The following is a 21,158-nucleotide window of genomic DNA, read 5'->3' as shown; positions in this document are numbered from 1 at the left end:
TACTGTATTGTATATTTAAACATCTTAAAAGTTCTTATCACAAGAAAAAAAAGACTTTTAACTGTGTGGGGCCAGTAACAAGACTTACTGTGATCATTTCACAATATATACAAATAGTGAATCACTACATTGTACACCTGAATCTAAAATAATGTTGTATGTCAATTACCTCAATTTAAAAAAAATGATAAATTATCCCATAAATTTATATAAAAATATTCATTATAGTTTTAAATTAAGAATGAAAATCTGGAATTAAAACATCCTTCAACAGAGAACAAGTTTAATTTATCATGACACATTTATATAAAGGAATGCTATCCAGCTGTTAAAAACAATGAGGTAAAGAAGTATCATAAAAAAAAATATCCAACATACGAAAACTTGGGATTCTAGTACAGTGCACGTAGCATTATGCCATCTGTGTACAATATTCACAGAAACAATAGCCATATGCACTGGTAAGTGTACAGAAAATACTTAGAATAACAATTGCTTGTAGAAAAAGAAAAAGAAATTAGTGGAGTGAGAAGGTGATCTCAGTTTTTCATTCTGTACTGTTTTTGTTTTGTTTTAATTTCTTAAGTTTATTTATTTTGAAAGAACGTGAGCAGGGTAGGGGCACAGGGGGGTGGGGAGAGAGAGAATCCCAAGCAGGCTCCACATTGCAGGGCCCGATGTGAAGCTCAAACTCACCAACCGTGAGATCATGAGCAGAGCCGAAATCAAGAGTCAGATGCTTAACCAACTGAGCCACCCAGATGCCTCTATTATTATAATGTTCTTAATATGAAGCCATACTACTTTTACAATAATTTTTTTTTAAAAGCCCATTTACAGCTGAAGAAAAAATATCTATAAAGATTAATATTTTAACTAATTGCATATGTGATAAAGCTGAAATATGTTAGGTAAACCACCAAGCAATATTTTAGGTTTATTCTTTCAAACTGCAGTGGGTAGTTTTTCTAATAAATATAGTGCTATAAAAAACTGTTCCATTACTCATTAAATGTACTGTATTCATATGCTATACAACCTCCCCAAAACTATACATAGCAAACACCATTAAAAAAATTAATTGCCTCACCTCTTCTACTCTGCACTGAAGCAACAGAAAAAAAGAGATAGGAACAGATTAGGAATACAGAGAATTCACACATTTGTAGATTAAACTGCAGATATGGAAGCATTCTAAATTAAAGCATAAAAATACTACTCAGAAAAAAAATTTTTAAGTGTTTACTAATCATATTATACGAGATTCTATACAAGCAATGGAAAAGACGAGTGTTAAGTAGAATTGACCAAGTGTTTTTAAATCTAAAATACTTAATTTGATTTCCATTTAAGAGAAAAAATTTCCAGCCACATTTATAAGAGTACTTACTGATCTGATTCAAAGTTTCCTGAGGAATCCAACTCATGTCAACATCATTCTGACTTGATGTACCCATTTCTACCTTCTGTATGGGTCTCTTGCGCTAAAAAACCATAAAAACATCATTTTAAAGAAGTTCTATTATGTTGTTCACAGTAATTTTAAAAAGACCTATTAAGTTATCTAATTTATATATCTTAAACAAATAGTTTTAAAAACATACCCTTACTTAAGTATTTTATTAATTAAAAGAGAAAAGTCATGTCTAACACTAATTATAAGGAATAAACAATAAGGGGGGGGGGGGGGCTTGGGTGGCTCAATGGGTTAAGTGTTTGACTTCAGCTCAGGTCACAATCGCAGTTTGTGAGTTCAAGCCCTGCACAGGGCTCTCTGCTGTCAGCACAGAGCCCTCTTCAGATCCTGTCTCCCTCTCACTCTGCCCCTCCTCCGCCCATGTGTGTGTGTACACTCTCTCAAAAATAAATAAAACATTAAAAAAAAAAAAAGAATAAATTATAAGTAATAAATCTTTGCAACAGTTATTTGTTTTCAGGTTTTAAAGACCTTTTCCTCTGCTATAAAGCTTCATATGTTGTTATACAACTGGTGGACCAAGCAAGAACTTCTATTTATACAATTTTTCTTTCTCTTTGGGAAACGAACTTTAAAGAATAAGTTTTCTACATCAAACAAAATTCAAGATAATTACTAAAACATTCAATGTAGGCAGGCAGATTGCTGCATTGTTACCTAAACACACTTTTTAAACAGACGGCACAGGTAAAACAAAACAAGAACATAAAATCTCATTTAAGCCAACAACAACCTCAAACTTTGTCCCTGGAGTACTTGCAGCAAAACTGTTTGGAAGAAAGTGATTCAATTCCTTCTTTAGTCTTGCTCTTAAAACAAACAAAAAAACCTAGCCATTTACATAAGAGTATTAGTTATACAGTCCAGAAACCAGACTATATACACAGAAAGGTAACTAAAAAATGGCTTCATCCAAATAAAAAAAAAAAAATTAAAGATGCCATTATACCTAATACACAAATTTATAGCAAAAATGCTATCATGAAAACGTGGGAAAGAAAGTTATGGAAATTAACACTTGAGCACTAAGTATTTCTCTTTAAAAAAAAAACAAACAAACTTTTTTTTAACATTTATTCATTTTTGAGAGACAGAGAGACAGGGTGTGGGCAGAGGAGGGCAGAGAGAGAGGGAGACAGAATCTGAAGCAGGCTCCAGGCTGAGCTGTCAGCACACAGCCCAGCGTGAGCTGTGCTCTCATGAACCGTGAGATCATGACCTGAGCTGAAGTCAGGTGCTTAACTGACTGAGCCACCCAGGGGCCCCATGTCTTTTTTTTTAAGTTTATTTATTTGAGAGAGCGAGAGCTCACAGGAGGGGCAGAGAGAGAGGGAGAGAGAGAAAATCCCAAGCAGGTTCTACATGGCCAACATGGAGCTCAACGTGGAGCTCAAACTCTTAAAACCACGAGATCATGACCTGAGCTGAAATCAAGAGTCAGACGCTTAACCGATGAGCCACCCAGGTGCCCTGTGTATTTCTCTTCTATTTTTTATCCTAAATGTTTGTTTTGGCAGGGAGGGGGGAAGAGGCAGATAGAGGAGGAGACAGAGATTCCAAAGCAGGCACCGCATCCGACACAGTACCCACAACCATGAGATCATGACCTGAGCCAAGCTTAACCAAATGAGTCACCCAGGTGCCCTCCAAGTATTTCTTTTATTTTTTTTATTATTTTTAAAATAAAGAACATTTTATTTTTTTCAAGTTTATTCACTAAGAGAGAAAACGTGTGTGTCGGAGTGTACAAGTAGGGGAGGGACAGAGAGAAGAAGAGACAGAACCCCAAGCAGGCTCTGTGCCATCAGCTCAGATGCTTGATGCGGGGTTCGAACTCATGAACCGTGAGATTGTGACCTGAGCCGAGGTCAAGTTGGTCGCTTAACCGACTGCATCACCCAGGCGCCCCAGTATTTCTTTTAAAGAGCAAGTACTTACTGTCTCTGACACAAATCGTGTTATACTTTCCATTGAGAGCAATAATATGGGTTGCTCTGGTTTTTTGCAGGGAGGACAGGGAGCTAAAGATACAGTGATGGAATTAGCTACTGTATCCAGAGAAAGAGAAACCAAGATTATAGCAGGCGCTTCAGTGTTGCCACTTTAGTACCTTAACAAGAAAGCAGAAGCTAGACAGAATACAGCCAAATTCAATCTTCCTTTTTCAAATGAAAAGACTTAGGTAATTGCTATCCTTACAGTTAAGAGTATTAAAGCAAATCTAAAATCTGTGTTGCTCACAAGTAACAAATCCATGAAAAAGCATAGTAAACAGAACAATGAAATCTTACTGAGTTTAAAGAATAAAATTCTAGCACGATTTAGAATTACAATAAGAAGGTAAAGATCATTCTGGAGGGTGTAGCCAAAGATGCTAACTGTATGTATATGAAAGTCTAAACAAATCAGTCACATATCCAAGGTCTCATCTTCAGTTTATTTTTTTTTTAATGTTTATTTTGAGACAGAAAAAGAGAGAGGGCACATGTGAGCAGGGGAGGGACGGAAAGGGAGACAGAGAGAATTCCGAGCAGGCTCTGCCAGTGCAGAGCCAGACATGGGGCTCAATCTCACGAAGAACCATGAGATGGTAACCTGAGCCAAAATCAAGAGTTGGACACTTAAATGAGCCACCCAGGTGTCCCAGTTTTATTTTAAAAAGGTACAACAGGGATGCCTGGGTGGTTCAGTTGGTTAAGCACCTGACTCTTGATCTCAGCTCAGGTCATAGTTTTTGAGTTCGAGCCCCACATCGGGCTCTGTGCTGACAGTGCAGAGCCTGCCTGGGATTCTCTCTCTCCTGTCGTCTCTCAGCCCCTCCCCCACTCATGCTTGCTCTCAAAAAATAAACAAAAAAAAAATTTTTTAAGGTGCAACAAACCTGTAAATACACAAACTTAGAATGATAGCAAGAAGCCACAAATAACTAGAATATGCTCAGTATATAACAACTTTTGATGTATGACTGTAAGAGTCATTCATCTAGAATTACCTTTCTAGATTCTAGGAGTTGATGAAGGCCAACAACCACCAACAGCCCAAGACCAGCAAGGAACATATACATAAAGATTCTGATATAAAAGGAGAAAAAAACAAACTGGCTTTAATTCATAAGAAACACAACTAATTAAAACTAGAATTCTGCTTTATCTCAAACAATAGCACAACTAATTACAGTTGTAATTCTAACACAATATAAGTTTTCCAAATAACTTATGGGGCAAAGGAAGAAAATGTTTTATATTCAATTTATATCTAGGTAGTAAATTCCACAAATTTACTTTTATCTTTAAGAACAATTAGTCAAAAAAAAAAACCCAAGTATCTGATCTAAAATAAATAAAATTACTTTATTATTTGTCATACTCAAGCTCAAGCTCAGTTAGTTAATTATATTAGCTTTTGTCTCCCTCAAATATTATTTGGCATAATTTGATTTAAAAATTGCTTTTGCTCAATTACATATATGTATACAGTATAAATGACTCATCATTATTCATGAAGAACACAGTTTCCAAGATAATAACATCTTCTAATTTATATTTTTTAATAGCAATTTAAGAGGTATGTAACTTAGATGAGGCTGGTGATCAGCTTATGAGCATGGGGTAGAAAAGAATTTAGGAGAAGGGATGTTCAGAAAGCCAGCTATCTTTTTTAAAACAGTTTTTTTTTTATCAGTTTCAACCATCCTTCCTCTCTGTTAATAGTTATAAGAACCACCTAAGATATAGATTTCACAAAATTTATAGGTCCATTTTCGCTATTAAAACAAATGTTGACAGGAGCAAGCTTTCCAGGCCTGACATGTGAGATCAAGATCTACCTACACATTGCAACTTTCACTTACGTTTCTCCATCTAATCCATCCTCTCTTTCAATAATCGTAACTGTTTGATTGAAGACAGCATCTTGGAATACATTGCCCTATTAATAAATCACAAAAATGTGAAATTCATTGAAAAAATAAAAGGTTGTACAATTTCTTAGAAGAATCCCCAACAGATAAAGAAACAGCTTTCTCATCACTTAGCTCAGAGACTCAACATTGTATTACTTTCTTCTACAAAATAAAAAACCTGCTAAAGTTGTCCTCCACTTTCATGAGGGCAGAGAAGGGGAAAGGTGTGAGAAAACAGGGAAGTAAAGTAAAAAGGAGACAAATGTGCAGAAAGCAAAAAAAACCCCACAGAACACCCATTAACTAGAAGCCATAACTTCTGTTGTACAGAATCCTCCAAAGAAGGGAACAGCATGAAAATGTAGAGTAGCGGATTTTAAGAACTAGATTTGAACAGGAGTCAAATCCATGCTCTAAATTCACAATGAACTGGAAATCAATTTACAATAAACATGATCTGCAGTATCAAAGCATGTTTATGTTGTGGTCTTGGAATAATTTTGTCAGTTTCACACTTCAGTTTTCAAATTCATCATAGTCACTGGGACAATACTTAGATGTTTTCAGCATTTGATGCTTCACAACAAGGCATTACTTTCTCAAAACTGTCACTTATTGCTAAACTGTAATTATTTAAGTTTTACTTCAAGATCTTTCCATCCACATGGCTCCAATGACAATTCCAGCAATCAGAATACATTGAGGATACAAACTAACATTCAAACTGGAACTGAAACTATGTACATGTGTGCTCAAAAACAAGACAAAATATATAATTATTCAAACTGTTTAACTATGAAGCTGAGGAAGCTTAATACATTATTTTGAAGGATGAAAAACCCTTCCCACTAAGTAATTTAAAGAAAAACAGAAAACTTAATGGCAGCATGACAAATTGATCTCAGACATGAGTGAACATGTTGACACTATGCGATGAAAAGGTTGAGTAAGCTTCCAGGAGAGGATGAAATTTACCTCTTTGAAAACTTTGAGAAGGGAATGGTTTAGATGTGCTCTCATCTAAAGGACATAATAGTTGGCACCTAGAAGTCAACTCTCAGCAGTAAAATTCTAGTGGCCTTCTCTCATTAATTCTTTGGATATACAATGTGTATATTAAAAACCACAAAAAAGACAACAGAGCATATTAGACTATTTGGTTCTCATAAACCATAAACCTCACTGCTCTAACTATCCTAAAAATATTTGGTTATGTTTTTATCTATGAGGGTATAAAATGATGGAAAAACAGTTACAGAAAGACCTTCACTTACAAATAAAAGCAGTAAAATGGGCAAAATGCAAGCAATAAAAGGAAGTACAAAATAGATTACTTAACACATATTAACATCTGAATACGAAGCAGACTCCACTGTATGGCTTACTGCTCCTTTTCCTTTTAACATCTAGCTCAAGTCACATCCACTTTCATACTACGGCACTTTACACCCATCCCTCACTATGTATCATTTATAAATGCTGTGATATCACCTGTTTACATCCATCTGCCCCCACTGGATTCTAGACTTGAAGACAAACATGTGTAATTTATTTTTGCCTCCCTCTTGCCCATCACAGTTCCAACTACAAAACAGGCACTTAGATGAATAAGAGTATTCATTAAACAATGTCAACTGTCCTCCTCCATCTCTAACTTAAAAAAAAAAAAAAAAAAAGGTTTAGAAGGCCTTACGTTCAGATCTTTGTAGTTTAGATTGATGACTAGACCAAAGGGTCGTCCACCCATGGGCTCTGCAGGAATGAAGGAGTACTCAAAAGTCGCCTGTCTCTGGGGCGGTACTACAGTGTTCAGAGGAAGAGCTGTGAAATTCTGGATATAAAATTGGTAGTCCTGAGGATAACGGAACGAGGCATCTAAAGACTCAACGATAAAATCTTCTGTACCCTTGTTTGTAAAGCCTACTAGGAATTTCACAATGTTATTTGCTGGAAAATCTAAGAAACAAAAAAAGAAACCAGAAGATTAGAAAACATTCAAAGGACACGAAGAGACATTATAAGGATCTGGGCACCCTCTCCCACACATGGACCTGGTTTCAGAATCTGTTTTAGTAGCTCACTCCAGCCCCCTACTAACTAGTAACAGATTACAGTTGATGTATAAACTGCAACCCTTGTCTGTGCTCCAGCGTTCCAACTTAAGAACTGAATGGAGTATCTCAATGTCAGACTACATCACTTGCACATCATGTGGTCTAAGAAAGAGATGTGTACTTTTAGCAGTTAAGATTATGCTGCCGTGTGACTATCTGTCTTGAAATCACCTTCAACTCAGTATCTATTATCTGTGCAAATAACAGAAGAATGACAGAAAGATAGGCCTAAGAGATTCACCTGAAAATTGTAGTATCTGTTAAAATACTGAGAAAAAAACAAAAACGAACCAGGTAACCCATATCCACTTTGAGCAATCACTCAAAACACAAATTTGAAGGTGAGACCCCAGGAGACAGCTACAAAAAAAGGAGAAGGGGGGAATCTCTTATTCATATCATACCTATTGGAGGCATAAAATTGGAATGTAGGTGAGAATAAAACAAAACTTGAGAAGACCAAGATAATTAATAATTTCAAAAAAGAAGTCTTCAATGATTACATTGTGGTCTACAGAGCTGAGTTTCACCCAGTTTAGCAGAGGCTTTGGGACAGACAAATCTGGGTCTGTCTTCACAATCTATTTACCAGCTGAGTCATCCTGGACAAGTTCCTCACCTCTCTAGACTCTCTACTGAACAGTAGTAACTATCCTCATATGGATTAAATAATACACACAAAGTACTGAGAACAGTGTCTGCCATATAGCCCTCAATAAACCTAAGACATTATATGTATTTTCTTTTACTGAAACCTAGGCTCTAATCAAGGCCTAATAGTACAGATTTAATATTTCACTAATATTTACACTCAAGATATGAGTTAGTTTACTGTGGCAGTTTGAAAAAAGTTTTAAAACAGTAGCTTTCAAAAGGACATTTAACTTCTAGTTAAAATGGATAGTATTTATTTTCCCCCTTAGTTTAAATGCCAAGAATACTACCTTACAGATATGGCTATTCACACATATAGGAAAACTTGTTTGGAAATATGTATTTACATACTTATTTGTAATCTAAGAGAGGAAAATAATAAAGATCTTAAGCATCTCTGCTTCCCAAGTAAAGTGAGCTTGTCATCTGAAAAATTCCTATGTCTGAATTAAAACTAACATTTCTCTATTACCTTCTCCTTTCACAAACAAGATTGTTGTATCTGCACTTGGTGAAGCTTCAGGTTCGCCAGATACATCTTCTTCTTCTTTATCTTCAGCCTAAGAAAAACAACATTAAAAAGTAATTATGGGGTAAAAATACATCATTAAAAAATTAAATAATGACTTTAAAAAAATGACTTCACTAGATTTAGCACAAAAGACTGCTTCTCTGAGGCTTTCTTGGGATTAGTAGTGAATGAATTTCAGTGTATCTCATCAGTTAAAATAAAATTTACATCTCAAAAAGTAAAGTGCATACCAATCCCCTGGAGATTTTATGCAGATCTGATAGAACTCTAGGGAAAGCTGGAAATTCAGTATTTTTTTTTCCCCCCAAATTTTTTTTACATTTATTTATTTTTCAGAGACAGAGCATAAGCAGGGGAGGGGCAGAGAGAGGAAGACACAGAAACAGAAGCAAGCTCCAGGCTCAGAGCTGTCAGCACAGCTTGTAGGGCTTGAGCTCACAAACTGTGAGATCATGACCTGAGCCAAAGTCATACTCTTAACTGACTGAGCCACCCAGGTGCCCCAGAAATTCTGTATTTCTAATAGCACCCAGGAAATGCCAAGGCTTCACGTACTCAAACCACACTTCAAGCTTCAAGGTTCTAAAGCATGGGTTGGTAAACTTTGTAAAGTTTGAAAAAAGCTTAAAATGTGTCTGTCAAAGGAACATTTTACATTCTAGTTAAAACAAATAGTATTCATTTTCCCCCTTAATTTAAATACCAGGAATACTACCTTATAGGAAAAAGTCTCAAACTTAGTCTTCCCCAGCTACCTGCCCCATCCTCCCACAACATGGGTGGAGGAAACAATACTCTGAAAGTGGCACCAACCCATGGACCCAGATATCAAGTATTTTTGGCTTTGAGAACCATGAGGTCCCTCGGGCAACTACTCAACTCTGAGGCTGCAGCATAAACGCAGCCACAGACAATTATGTAAAAGAATAAAGACCACTAGACTTGGCCTGTAGCCCTTTTGTCAGACTTCTGTTCTCGAGCACCTTGTCCTCACCCTTGGAGTGATTTCTATCCTGATTAAGAGAACAATTTTCCTCTGAGAAGACATCACACAACTTGGTAAAAATGGTAAAGAAAAGAAAAGAAAGGAAAAGGGAAAAGAAAAGAAAAGAAAAGGAAAGGAAAGGAAAGGAAAGGAAAGGAAAGGAAAGGAAAGGAAAGGAAAAGAAGGATTATATTGGGATGACGGAAATGTCCTAAAACTCAGAACTACTCACCTTAGTATTTACTAAAGATCACTGAATTGCATGTTTAAAAGAGACTACCATGATACGTAAATTAGGTCTCAACAAAGGTGATAGAAAATATGAACTAATTTTAATTTACAATTTTAATCCTCAGTGCAGTCCTTCTCCAAGCATCAATGAGAATTACAAAGATATTCATATATTTGAAATATTCAGGCCCTTAATAAATTGAGATGCTTAAGGGCACCACTGTTTACTGGCATTTTGTCTTCCATTTATGTAAAACACTCTCTCCCCCAATAGACAGACGTCAAGGGCAAAGACTGTCTTACACTTAAAAAAAAATTCTCCACAGCCAGTTGGTACTCAAGAGAAGGCACTCAAAAATTTGTTTGAGGACTATGCAATTGTATAATGTTATATTTTAAGTATCCTTAATGATACCACTAATTTAGTAAGAGTTAGTGAATTTCCACCTTTGAGAAAAGAGACCAGAGACAAGAAGGCAGGAACCCTAAAACTGTATTAAGGAGGAAAGGGTATGCTAGAGAAAGTTAAGACAAATCACCCTGAAGGTATGATTTAATGGGTTGTGGGATAAAAAGAAATGGAAGTAATAAGGCAAGAGCTTGAATCACTGAGCCATATCAAAACAGTAAATAATTTATGGAGGTGGGATGAATGCTAAAAGTTGAATTCCATTTTGGACATATAAAATCTGAGGTACTAAGGGGCACATTGGTGGCTAGTTGATTGGGCTTCCGACTTCAGCTCAGGTCACAATTTCACGGTTTGTGGGTTGGAGCCCTGCATTGGGCTCTGTACTATCAGCTCAGAGCCTGGAGCCGGCTTCAGATTCTGTGTCTCCCTCTCTCTGCCCCTACCCTTGCTCACACTCTGTCTCTCTGTCTGTCTGTCTCTCTCTCCCTCTCTCAAAAATAAATAAATAAATATTTTAAAAAATAAATAAATAAATAAAATTTGAGGTACTAATGGAATATCCAGATGGTGCTAACTGGCAAAGAGCTGGAAATAAAGGTATGGAGTTCAGTAAGGTAAGTGGTTAGAGACAAGGTCTGAAGGTTGTCAGTTAAAGATGGTGTTGGTTGAAACCAAAGGGGTTTTTTTAATGTTTATTTATTTATTTTTGAGAGTGCACGCACAAGTGGGGAGGGGCAGAGAGACAGGGAGGCAGAATGCGAAACAGGCTCTAGGGTCCAAGCTATCAGTGCAGAGCCCTACACAGGGCTCGAACCCACAAACCATGAGATCATGACCTAGGCCGAAGTTGGACGCTCAACCAACTGAGCCACCCAGGAGCCCTGAAACCACAGGTTTCATTAACATTATGGGGATAAGCAGGGGAGAGAAGATAGTGGAAAGACCAAGCAGCAGAAGATGGGCAGAGGAAACTAAAGGGGGAGGGTACCACAGAAGCCAACATGAAGGGACTGAAGAAAAGGATACTCTACTCTGCAAATGCTAAGAGTTTGAACAGGAAAACAATGAAAAACAGACCAGGAATTTCACAATTAGGTCAGTAGTGACTTAGCAAGAACAGTTTTACTAGATACATAGTAAAACTACACATTTACTCTTTCAAGAAATGTGCTGGTAAAGATAAAATGTGTAGCAACTTAAAGTGGAGAATACAAAGGGGAGTACGTAAGTACTGTATATGCATATACAGTTTGAAAGAAACAAGTCACTAAGAAGGAACAACATGTGAAATTACAGAATAATACAAAATCCCACAGGACGACAGGGAGACAAGAACACAGGTGGTAGGGCTAGCCTTAGAAGACAGTAAAGACAACTAATTTTTAAGGAAAATGTAGAAAGAATGAGTAACATATTTAGAAGTAGAAAATTTGACAGCGTTTGCACCTGATAGCCTTCGCTTTCTGACACTGAAGGCAATGTGTTGCTAAGACTGTGAAGAGGACCAATTTTGGGGTTTAAAAGTAGTAAAGAAAAAAAAAATGTGTAGGATAAATTATAGTAGTCCAAGAGAGAAAATGAAATTAGCTAGAAGCATGCAGCAATAATCTTGATTTTAGCCTAACATTCTTACTGTCATACTATAATTTTAGAATAAGTCTCAGAACTAGAGGACTTTCAAGACATCTTCTCTAAACCCCTTCCTCTTCACAGGACACATTTTATATACTGTTTACTGCCTGCTCCTCACTTCCTGCCAGCAAAATACACACATACCGCCCCAAAAACAGAAACTCCACGATAGCAGAGAAAATATCTGGCCTATCCTCACACCAAGAACAGTGCCTAGCACATAGTAGGGACTCAGTAAATAGTTGCTTACTGAATGAAGGAAAGAAGAGGCAAATGAAATCCAGAGAGAAAAGCTACTCAAGGTCAAAAAGCTAAGTAGATGCATCCCAAATCTATCAACACTGGTCCAGTGCTATTCCCACTATACTATTACCCTCATAGACTCACAATCATATGATCTTAATTGTTCTTTGTTTCATGTCTCCTTCCTTGTGCAAGAAAATATTTATAATCCATCCTCAATGACTGGCCCCATTCTCCCAACTTCAATCCACTTTGATCACATTTACAAGCCTCTAAAAGCAAGAATGTTAATATCAAATTTGTCTATAAAAGGATAAATTCTAGAAATGACATATACATGAGTTACATTGTATAGAACACTAACCAAATCTGTGGGTTCATCTTCTTCCACCTCTGCTTCATCATCTTCATCTTCAATTATTGAATCTTCTACCGTTTCTTCATCTTCTGTGAGATCTTGAGCCTCAGCTAATGAGCCTAACAATAAAATACAAAACAAACAGTTAACCTTTACCCCTGGCAAACCAATGTTTTTTAATCCCAGGTATAGGCAACACACTTTCCCCCTTGGAGTAACTCAATCTCTCAGTTCACTTGAATGATGACAAATTACAATGCATCTAGATGATTCATGATTTTATCTTATTGACTGTCTTACCAACTATATGTTAATTTTAATGGGAAATGCTGTTTAATTTTAAAAAGCATCTAATTGTTAGGAAAATGAAGGGAAACTAAAGATGGCTGGAGGCTCAAATAAAAAACTTGAAGCAAGTTTGTTTTTTTTTAATTTTTTTTTCAACGTTTTTATTTATTTTTGGGACAGAGAGAGACAGAGCATGAACGGGGGAGGGGCAGAGAGAGAGGGAGACACAGAATCTGAAACAGGCTCCAGGCTCCGAGCCATCAGCCCAGAGCCTGACGCGGGGCTCGAACTCACGGACCGCGAGATCGTGACCTGGCTGAAGTCGGACGCTTAAGACTGCGCCACCCAGGCGCCCCTGAAGCAAGTTTGTTTTAAAGAAGCTCCAGGAGGCTGAGTGGCTCAGTCGGTTGAGCCTCTCTTGATTTCAGATCAGGTCAGGATCCCAGGGTCGTGGGATCAAGCCTGAGATTCCTTCTCCCTCTGATCCTCTCCCCCGCTAGTGCTCTCATAAATACATACGTACGTACGTACGTACATACAAAGATAAATGTAAAAAGCTCCAAAATTTAATCCCTGTCATTAACCATACAAACAAAAACCCTGCTCAGGTCTAAAGGAAAATAGCACTCTCAATAACTAGGCAAGAAACATTTGTTATTAAACTTGACTACAGTTCTAACTTTTAGAACTTGATAGCATGTAATTTCAAGGAACATACATTTGTATGGCATCCATGGTAAAAACTAGCTTGCATAAAATGCATATGATTTAATGAAAACTGCACTGATAACTTCAGGGCTCATAGCCTTGAAAGCATGCATTTATTTCTGCATATACCTTCAAAGATGTTCAAGTACTTTTTTATTTTCCCTACACTTAAAAATTAAGCATAACTGTAAGGCCAAGAAATTATAATTTTATAGACAAAAGTTCTCTAAATAAGTCACATTAAATCTATCTCAGGCAAGATCTCAAAAAAGAATTCCCAAGTCCTAGTGATTCTTCCAACTTTCCTCAGAAAAAAAATGATGATGTGGCAGTTCAGTAGAGGGAAAAATGTGGGAAAGGAAGCATATGTAGATGCTGCAATACCCAAGAAAAACAGTACATACTAAGGACTATGCATTTTAAGTTTTTTCCACTTCCTTTAGTTCTTACTGGTTAAGATTTATTTAAAATACTAAAGAACACTGATCCACACATTGCGAACACATTGTGAAAAATAGCTTCTACTGTTTGCTGAAGAAAGACTCAAATAGTGCATTCATAATTTACAAGTCATTTTCTAAAACCAGTAAGAAAAATACCTATGCTCACACAATTTTAAGCTGTACTTAAATTTCAAGACTTCTCAATATACATAATGAATTTGCACCCTACATTTCAGTAGATATTAATGTTAACCAGTAACAATCTTGTGCCTAAAAGTCTAGCCATTTTCAATTGGAAAAATGAAGAGAAAACATCCTTTGAAAGACCATTCCTCACAAAAAATGCTTAAAGATATCCAGTTGGCTTTAGATACTGAATTGATGTTTCTTAAAGATGAAAATGTTTTAAAATCTGAAAAAATACACCTAGATTCGAATCAAGTACAATCGTCTACTTTTCTTTAAAAAGCCAAGTGAGCACAGACCAGCAAGCCACTCATAAAGGAAAAGAATCCCTCTTTACACCCGCAAATGATTTCATTAACAGGTTTGGGTAATTCTCTCACTTGGTTTTCTATCCACTAAATAGAAGCCAGTCACCTCACTGTTCTTTGCAAAACCACTCATGGGTACCTGGCACTATCATTCATTTTGCCACACAGCTTGCTCGAACTTACAGAATGAAAGGAATTCTAGTAATCTTTTAGTCAGACTGAATTTTACAGATTAGAAAACTGAAGTTCCTGATAGAACCAGGGCAAAAAGCCAAGTTTCCACATCATTAATGTTCTGCTAAGTTATTTCCACACCAGGTTAACTGTTGGAAAGAATAAGCCGAAATAAACGTATCGTGTCGAATTAGATTCCCCACCCCCCACCGCCAAGAGCAAAGCGCTGTTGCCCACAGAACAAAAAACAGTTAACAGAAAAACGATAGACAGGAGAAGAAAACCGAGGGCTCAAGTAATAGGAATTCCTCGTTCGGCCTGGGAGTAAGGGGTGGACAATGAAGGCGAACATGTGGAGTTCTTCTGAAATGAAGACTCCTGCTAACACGGACGGACCGAGTGCTGATAAACAGGGAGATGGCCAGAAAAAAAAGATGCTCTAAGAGTTTAGGTGTGTAGAGACCAAGGGTTTCAGCAAATGAATGGAGGGCTCCCAGCGTGGAAGCTAAAGACACGTCAGCCCAGAGCGGATGGGGGTGGAGCGGAGGCGGCCAGAAGAAATACAACGGGCTGCAGAGCGCGCTCGGGGTGCAGCTGTGCCCACTGCCCCTTCGCCTCCTTCCCCCAAGCCGAGGACCCACCAACTCCGGCCACAGCTGCAGGCGCGGGTCCCGGGCCAGAGGAGAAGCCCAAGGCTGCGGGCGGCCACCAAGCAAGGTCGCCCGGCACTGCCCCGCGCTCCGCACGCAAGAGGCGGAGGCCCCAGCGGGACTCAGCCCGCGCGCGCTGAGACCCCCTACTACCGGCCGGGGGTCGGGGAAGGGGTAGGGAGAGGGTGGCGGGACGCACGCCGGACCCAGGAGCCGCTGCCGCCTCCAGCTTCAAACTTGCGGTCGGTGGCGTCTCGTCTCCTTCCCGGCCAAGACCCGCCACCTACTCCCTCGCCTCACCTCCAGGGCCGCCTCGGAGCAAGAGGGTGGCGGGAAACACAAGCAAGAGAAGCAGAAGCAGGCGGGAGAGGACTCTCATGGCGCGGCCGGTCCGGTAACCAGTCACCGCCCGCCAGTGCTCTCCGCGGCTCCGGCGGTAATGGCGTTACTCTTCATCCGGGCTCCGGCAGGGGGCGGGGCACGTATCACGCAAGGGCCCTCGCCACGCCCCCTCTTCTGGCCCAGGAACGCCGCCAACGTGGCTGCTTGGCTCGGAAAGGTGGGGAGCACGGGCAGCCCCAGGAGTCACGTGACGGGTTGCCGGCGGCCTCTGACGTTCCCGAGAAAGTCTGCCTCCCGCGTTAGACGCGGGCTGGCTACCAGTGGTTTGTTGCCCGCTCCACCCTGCTTGTCCGTTGGTCCCAATTAATGAGCGTCGCAAGTAGTTACTTCGTTTGAGTGACGTTCCGCCTGGTGCCCAGCGCGCGATAGTCGTCGTATAATTTTAAATTACAGTGCTACAAGGAACATGAAGTGCCCGTATGTGGCACTGAAAAGCAGAAATATGTTCTATAATATATAATTGTTAAAAAAAAAAACCAAAAAGCATTAAAATATACACTGAAAGATCTTGCCCCCTATCTGCCCACAACCTCATCTATGGTTAAATAGTGACAGTTCTTAAATTCTTTTTTTTTTTTTTGACAGTTCTTAAATTCTTACTTGACATTCCAGAATCATAAATCACCTACAACAGTGCCTGGCATATGGTAAACATTTGGTAAATATAAAATAGAGGCAGCAATGGCTGTTCAGTGTCCTTCAGTTTCCTCATCCAGTTGGGTTGTTACCAATAATCTGGTATTTCATGCAATTAAACAATGTGAATATGAAGTATTAGTGGATTGAATCCATGTGAGATGTCCTATAGATGATGAAACAAATAAGTTAACCTTTGTTGCCTGCTTATTATTTCCAATCACTATTTCCTAGAGCTGTGCTTTCATTATAATCTCAGTAATCTCTAAAAATCCCTATGAGCTGGATATTATTCACTGAGAAGAAAACGGAGACACAGAAGTGTTAGTAATTTACCCAGAGCTTAAAGGCTGGTCAATGGCAGATGCAAGATTTGAACCTGGCAGGCTGAGTCCAGATTCCTGCTCCATGGCCTAGGACCATCTGCTGTTCTGCTCCTGCATTGGCTCTGCTCAAGGCCTCTTTGCCCTGGGGCCCCTGTAAAAGCAGTTTGTGGCTGCTGTTGCCATTAATTCTGTCTACTAAAATCACAGCCTGACTGTGCTGAGCTCAAGCAGCTCAGCCCCACTCCACTCCACCAGGCCACCAGTGCCACTGCCGCCACTGCTGTTACAAAGAAAATCACAGGCCCAAAATGGCATCATTTAGGCCAAAACACCAAATCTGGACTTGATATGCTACTTAACTGCGGTGTCAACTTCTCCCAAAAATAGAGTCATAACCAGTCAGTCACGAATTTTCTGATCAGCATCAATGAGGCATCTAGTCACATGGGCCCTTTTCTATCTCCCAAAAGAAAGTAAGGTAATCAACCTAATAAGACACCCTGTCCTTCCCCCTAAGGGCAGGTGACCAGGCCCGAAACAACCCTTTCTTTTCTTTTGCTAATAACTTCTGGCCCCACCCTCCTTCCTATAAAAACCTTCCCTTTTGTACAACTCCTTGGAGCTGCCCTCTACTTGCTAGGTGAAATGCTGCCCAATTCATGAGTCGCTTAAAAGAGCCAGTTAGATCTTCACATTTACTTGGTTCAATTTTGTTTTTTTTTTTTTTTTTTTTTAATTTTTTTTTTTTCAACGTTTATTTATTTTTGGGACAGAGAGAGACAGAGCATGAATGGGGGAGGGTCAGAGAGAGAGGGAGACACAGAATCAGAAACAGGCTCCAGGCTCCGAGCCATCAGCCCAGAGCCCGACGCGGGGCTCGAACTCATGGACCGCGAGATCGTGACCTGGCTGAAGTCGGACGCCCAACCAACTGCGCCACCCAGGCGCCCCCAATTTTGGTTTTTTAACATGGCTAAGGCACCTGGCAGAAGTGAGGCACTCCCTGAGAGGGCATTCTCCCACCCTGCTGCTGCCTCCATTTCTGTGCTCCGCTGCCAAAGCTGCCACTCTGCCAACGCCACCAAGGCCACTGTCAACACTTTGTGGCTGAACCTTGCGAGTACTCTACTGGCGCGGGAAGACTCTCCTTCCCAACCGTGAGGCACCTTCTGTTCCCTGAGTTTCAAATCAGGCCTTTTCTGAGTTCCTGATGTGTGACAGGTTTCTGACAATCCTTCTATTTAACTTGCTGCTCTCTCCTCGTACCAGAATGAATCCAATGTGAGCCGTGTAACAGAAGGTATAGGCATTATGTACAGTACTCAAAATCACCTCTTGTCTCCTCACTGGACCAAGGATGTCTCACTGACTCTCATTTCCCTTCAGAGGACTGATTTCCCATGGGGAGGAGTCTCATTACAACTCAAACAAGATTCCTAGTAGGTCTGTCTCCAGTTCTCAGGACGTGTTTAGACAGTAGCCTGAACCGGTGAGGATAATCCAGTTCAGTCTTAAACTAGGACTGCTACACCAGGTATTAAATGATTACTAATTGATATTATTTGGGACTTGAACTTCAGGCAGCCAGCTACCTAATACTCATCAGAGACAAAGTGTGCCTATCCTGGAAGTGACTTATATGCAGAATTTAGGAAAAATAAAAACATACAAACAGAAAACAAAGAAACCTATGTGACTGCCCAGTTAGTATTAAAATAAAAAGTAGCTGGGGTGCCTGAGTGGCTCAGTGTTGAGCATCCAACTCTTGGTTTCCGTTCAGGTTATGGTCTCACAGTTTGTGAGTTCCAGCCCCGCCTTGGACTCCAAGCTGAGGGTGCGGAGCCTGCTTGGAATTCTCTGTCTCCCTCTCTCTGCCCCTCCCCTGCGAGCTCTCTATAGCTCACAAAATAAATAAACATCAAAAATAAAAAGTAGTTGCCTGTGGATCAGGGAAGTAAAATACCTACCCTGATCTTGGTGCTTACAAATCCTGTGTTATGATCTACATTCTCCCAATAATAAGCAGATTTCCCATAGTGCCCACCCAGAGCTCTCCCCCTTAGCTGGTTCCAATCCTTGATTTATGGAATTAAGAATCTGTCTCCTAATTTAAGGGCACCTGGCTGGGTCAGTCAGTAGAGCATGTGTGACTCTTGATCTTGGGACTGTGAGTTTGAGCCCCATATTGGGTACTGAGATTACTTTAAAAATCTTAATTAAAAAAAAAAACAAAGAAAGAAAGAAAGTATCTACTAATTTATTTAGGTCTTTCCAAATATTTCCCCACGTTCTCTTTTTCTCTCACCTCTGCACCTGTCTGAAGATACTCATTTTCCAGGAATATACCACATCCTGGTTATTCTCTTCCTACAGCTCAGGCAGATCCACAGTTGATTTTCTCCTTTGGTCATTGTATTCCCTTAGAATTTGCAAAAGCAGAGCCTTCTCTTCCTCTGATTACTTAAGTGTTCCTTCAGCCTCTTTGGCAAATGGGCTCATTAAGCACCAGTTTTTGTTCTGTGTTATATTTCTCCAGGTTACCACATAGCTGAGGAACTTCCTCCTTTCCCTTAAACTCTTGCTCAGCGGTTACCTTGAGGGCTTACCTTCACCTCCTAATTTAAAATCGCAACCCTCCAGCCTTCCCTCCCCCTCTCCCCCACTGCCTATTTCCTTGTCTCTATTCTTCACTCACGTGCTTACTACCTTCAACACAATATATAATTTATTATGTGTCTTGTCTTTAAACATCTTGAGGCCAGGGATCAGTGTGCCTAGGCGTCACGGTTACAGAAGAGTACACTCCGTGATAACACAGAAAATATTTGTTGAATTTGTTGTATTGTTACCAGTGACATCTGTTCTCCACAAATTTGCAACTGAAGTTTAATTGTAGGCTTAATAGGAAATGAAAAAACATCAAGCAAAAAAAAATGTTGTGTTCATTACATGCAAGCAAAGACTTCACCTAGCAAGGGCTAAAGAAAAGAATTGGGCTTTTTGTGCTATACTTTACCTCTGAAAGAAATTCCTTATGAAAAGGGGACATGACAGGAAAAAGAAACAGAAAATAAGGAAAGCTTTCGTAGGAGTTGTGGCTCTGGGGCACCTGGGTGGCTCAGTTAGTTAAGCGTCTGACTTCGGCTCAGGTCATGATCTCACAGTTTGTGGGTTTGAGCCCCACATCGGGCTCTGTGCTGACAGCCCAGAGCCTGGAGCCTGCTTCAGATTCTGTGTCTGCCCCTCTCTCTGCCCTTCCCCTGCTCATGCTCTCTCTCAAAAATAAACATTTAAAACACACACACACACACACACACACACACACACACACACACACACAAAGAAGTCATGGCTCTCCAAGCTCTCCTAACTTAGGAGGAGGTCCTACATTCTCTCCCGGCTGCTCTTCCCATCTGGTTCTCTTTCTGCACAATTCACAGACCTCCCCAGCTCATATTGCCTTGAAAAGAATGGACAGACAAAAGCACAATCACCTGATCATTGTCCACAAAACCCTCCACTTATGTCCTTCTGTACACCTAGGCTCTGCCCTCCTTTCTGTTACAACAAAAATATTTATAGGCCCACCAAGGGCATCCACCATTTGTGGTGCGCATCCTATCCCCTGCTCAAAAACGTGTATTTCAAAGATAGCCCTCTCTTTTCTACCTCATAATACATTTCTACTTCTCCAATCCATTGCTCCCATGAACATACAAACATATGGTAATATCGCCCAAGTTAAAAAACAAAACTCCCTGTGGCCCCTGTTCCCCTTCAGCAACAGCCTCATTTCCCTGCTTTCTGACACAGTAAAACTTCACTAGCTCACCTTTCAACTTTCTTCTCCACCTATTCCAACTGGGCTTTTTCTTTTCAACAGTAAAACATCTCCATCTTGCTAAACCCCAAAGTCCTCATCTGAGCCCCATTCCCCGCTTCTTTCACACTTGTTTCTCTAGACTCAGTGACAACCTTACTCTCCTAGTTCTCTTTCCACCTCACCGGCCCCTCCTCCTCTGCCTGGCTCCTAAACGTAAGCCTGTTGGAATGGATGTACTATGTAAGGCTGGAAGACTCACCAGCTCACATTCTGGGAGAGGGCCTGGAGGACACTCCATCTACCAAAGCAATGAGGAATGCAGAGGCAAGAAGGGTTCCAGCCTCACTGAGGCCAGTGGTGGGTTGTCCTCTGTAGCCCAGGCTGAGGGTAAAGGATGCTGTTACAGAACTGGCTGATAGCAATGAGGATGAGTGGATGAGAACAAAGACCAGATGGCACCCCTTAACCATCCAACAGGGTGGGCTCAGTTATCACCGTCACCATGAGCTGCAAAGTCTGATAGGGAGAGGACTGGAGAACGAGCAGGAGGAGTAACCTGGAGAGAGCAACGGCAATGGTTAATAAGATACGTGGGCACTCAACTTAGTGTTAATTTATACAATTAAAGAAATCAAGAAAGATTGGGAGGGTGTTGAGGGCAGTCACCCAGGAAAA

At 40.0% G+C, this 21,158-nt stretch overlaps 1 protein-coding gene across 3 annotated transcripts in view; it reads right to left on the bottom strand.

Moving 5' to 3' along the window:
• SSR1 (signal sequence receptor subunit 1) overlaps nt 1-15,901 on the bottom strand; it is a 40,760-nt gene extending 24,859 nt beyond the window's left edge. The window contains exons 1-8 of one of the 3 annotated variants that reach the window (XM_043590875.1): nt 15,597-15,775; nt 12,546-12,658; nt 8,619-8,706; nt 7,072-7,334; nt 5,328-5,404; nt 4,470-4,548; nt 1,391-1,484; nt 1,091-1,105 (exon numbers count right to left, since the gene is read on the bottom strand). In XM_043590875.1, coding sequence (XP_043446810.1) covers nt 1,091-1,105; nt 1,391-1,484; nt 4,470-4,548; nt 5,328-5,404; nt 7,072-7,334; nt 8,619-8,706; nt 12,546-12,658; nt 15,597-15,675 — 808 coding nt within the window. In that variant the 5' untranslated portion in view covers nt 15,676-15,775. Of the gene's footprint in view, nt 1-1,090; nt 1,106-1,390; nt 1,485-4,469; nt 4,549-5,327; nt 5,405-7,071; nt 7,335-8,618; nt 8,707-12,545; nt 12,659-15,596 lie in introns of all 3 variants that reach the window. The other 2 variants (XM_043590877.1, XM_043590876.1) reach the window with 2 other exon arrangements.
• Between the last annotated feature and the right edge of the window lie 5,257 nt (nt 15,902-21,158).

Source organism: Prionailurus bengalensis, chromosome B2 (genome assembly GCF_016509475.1).
Source record: "Prionailurus bengalensis isolate Pbe53 chromosome B2, Fcat_Pben_1.1_paternal_pri, whole genome shotgun sequence".
Taxonomy (NCBI): domain Eukaryota; kingdom Metazoa; phylum Chordata; class Mammalia; order Carnivora; family Felidae; genus Prionailurus; species Prionailurus bengalensis.
This window is presented reverse-complemented; position numbering and strand designations above follow the sequence as displayed.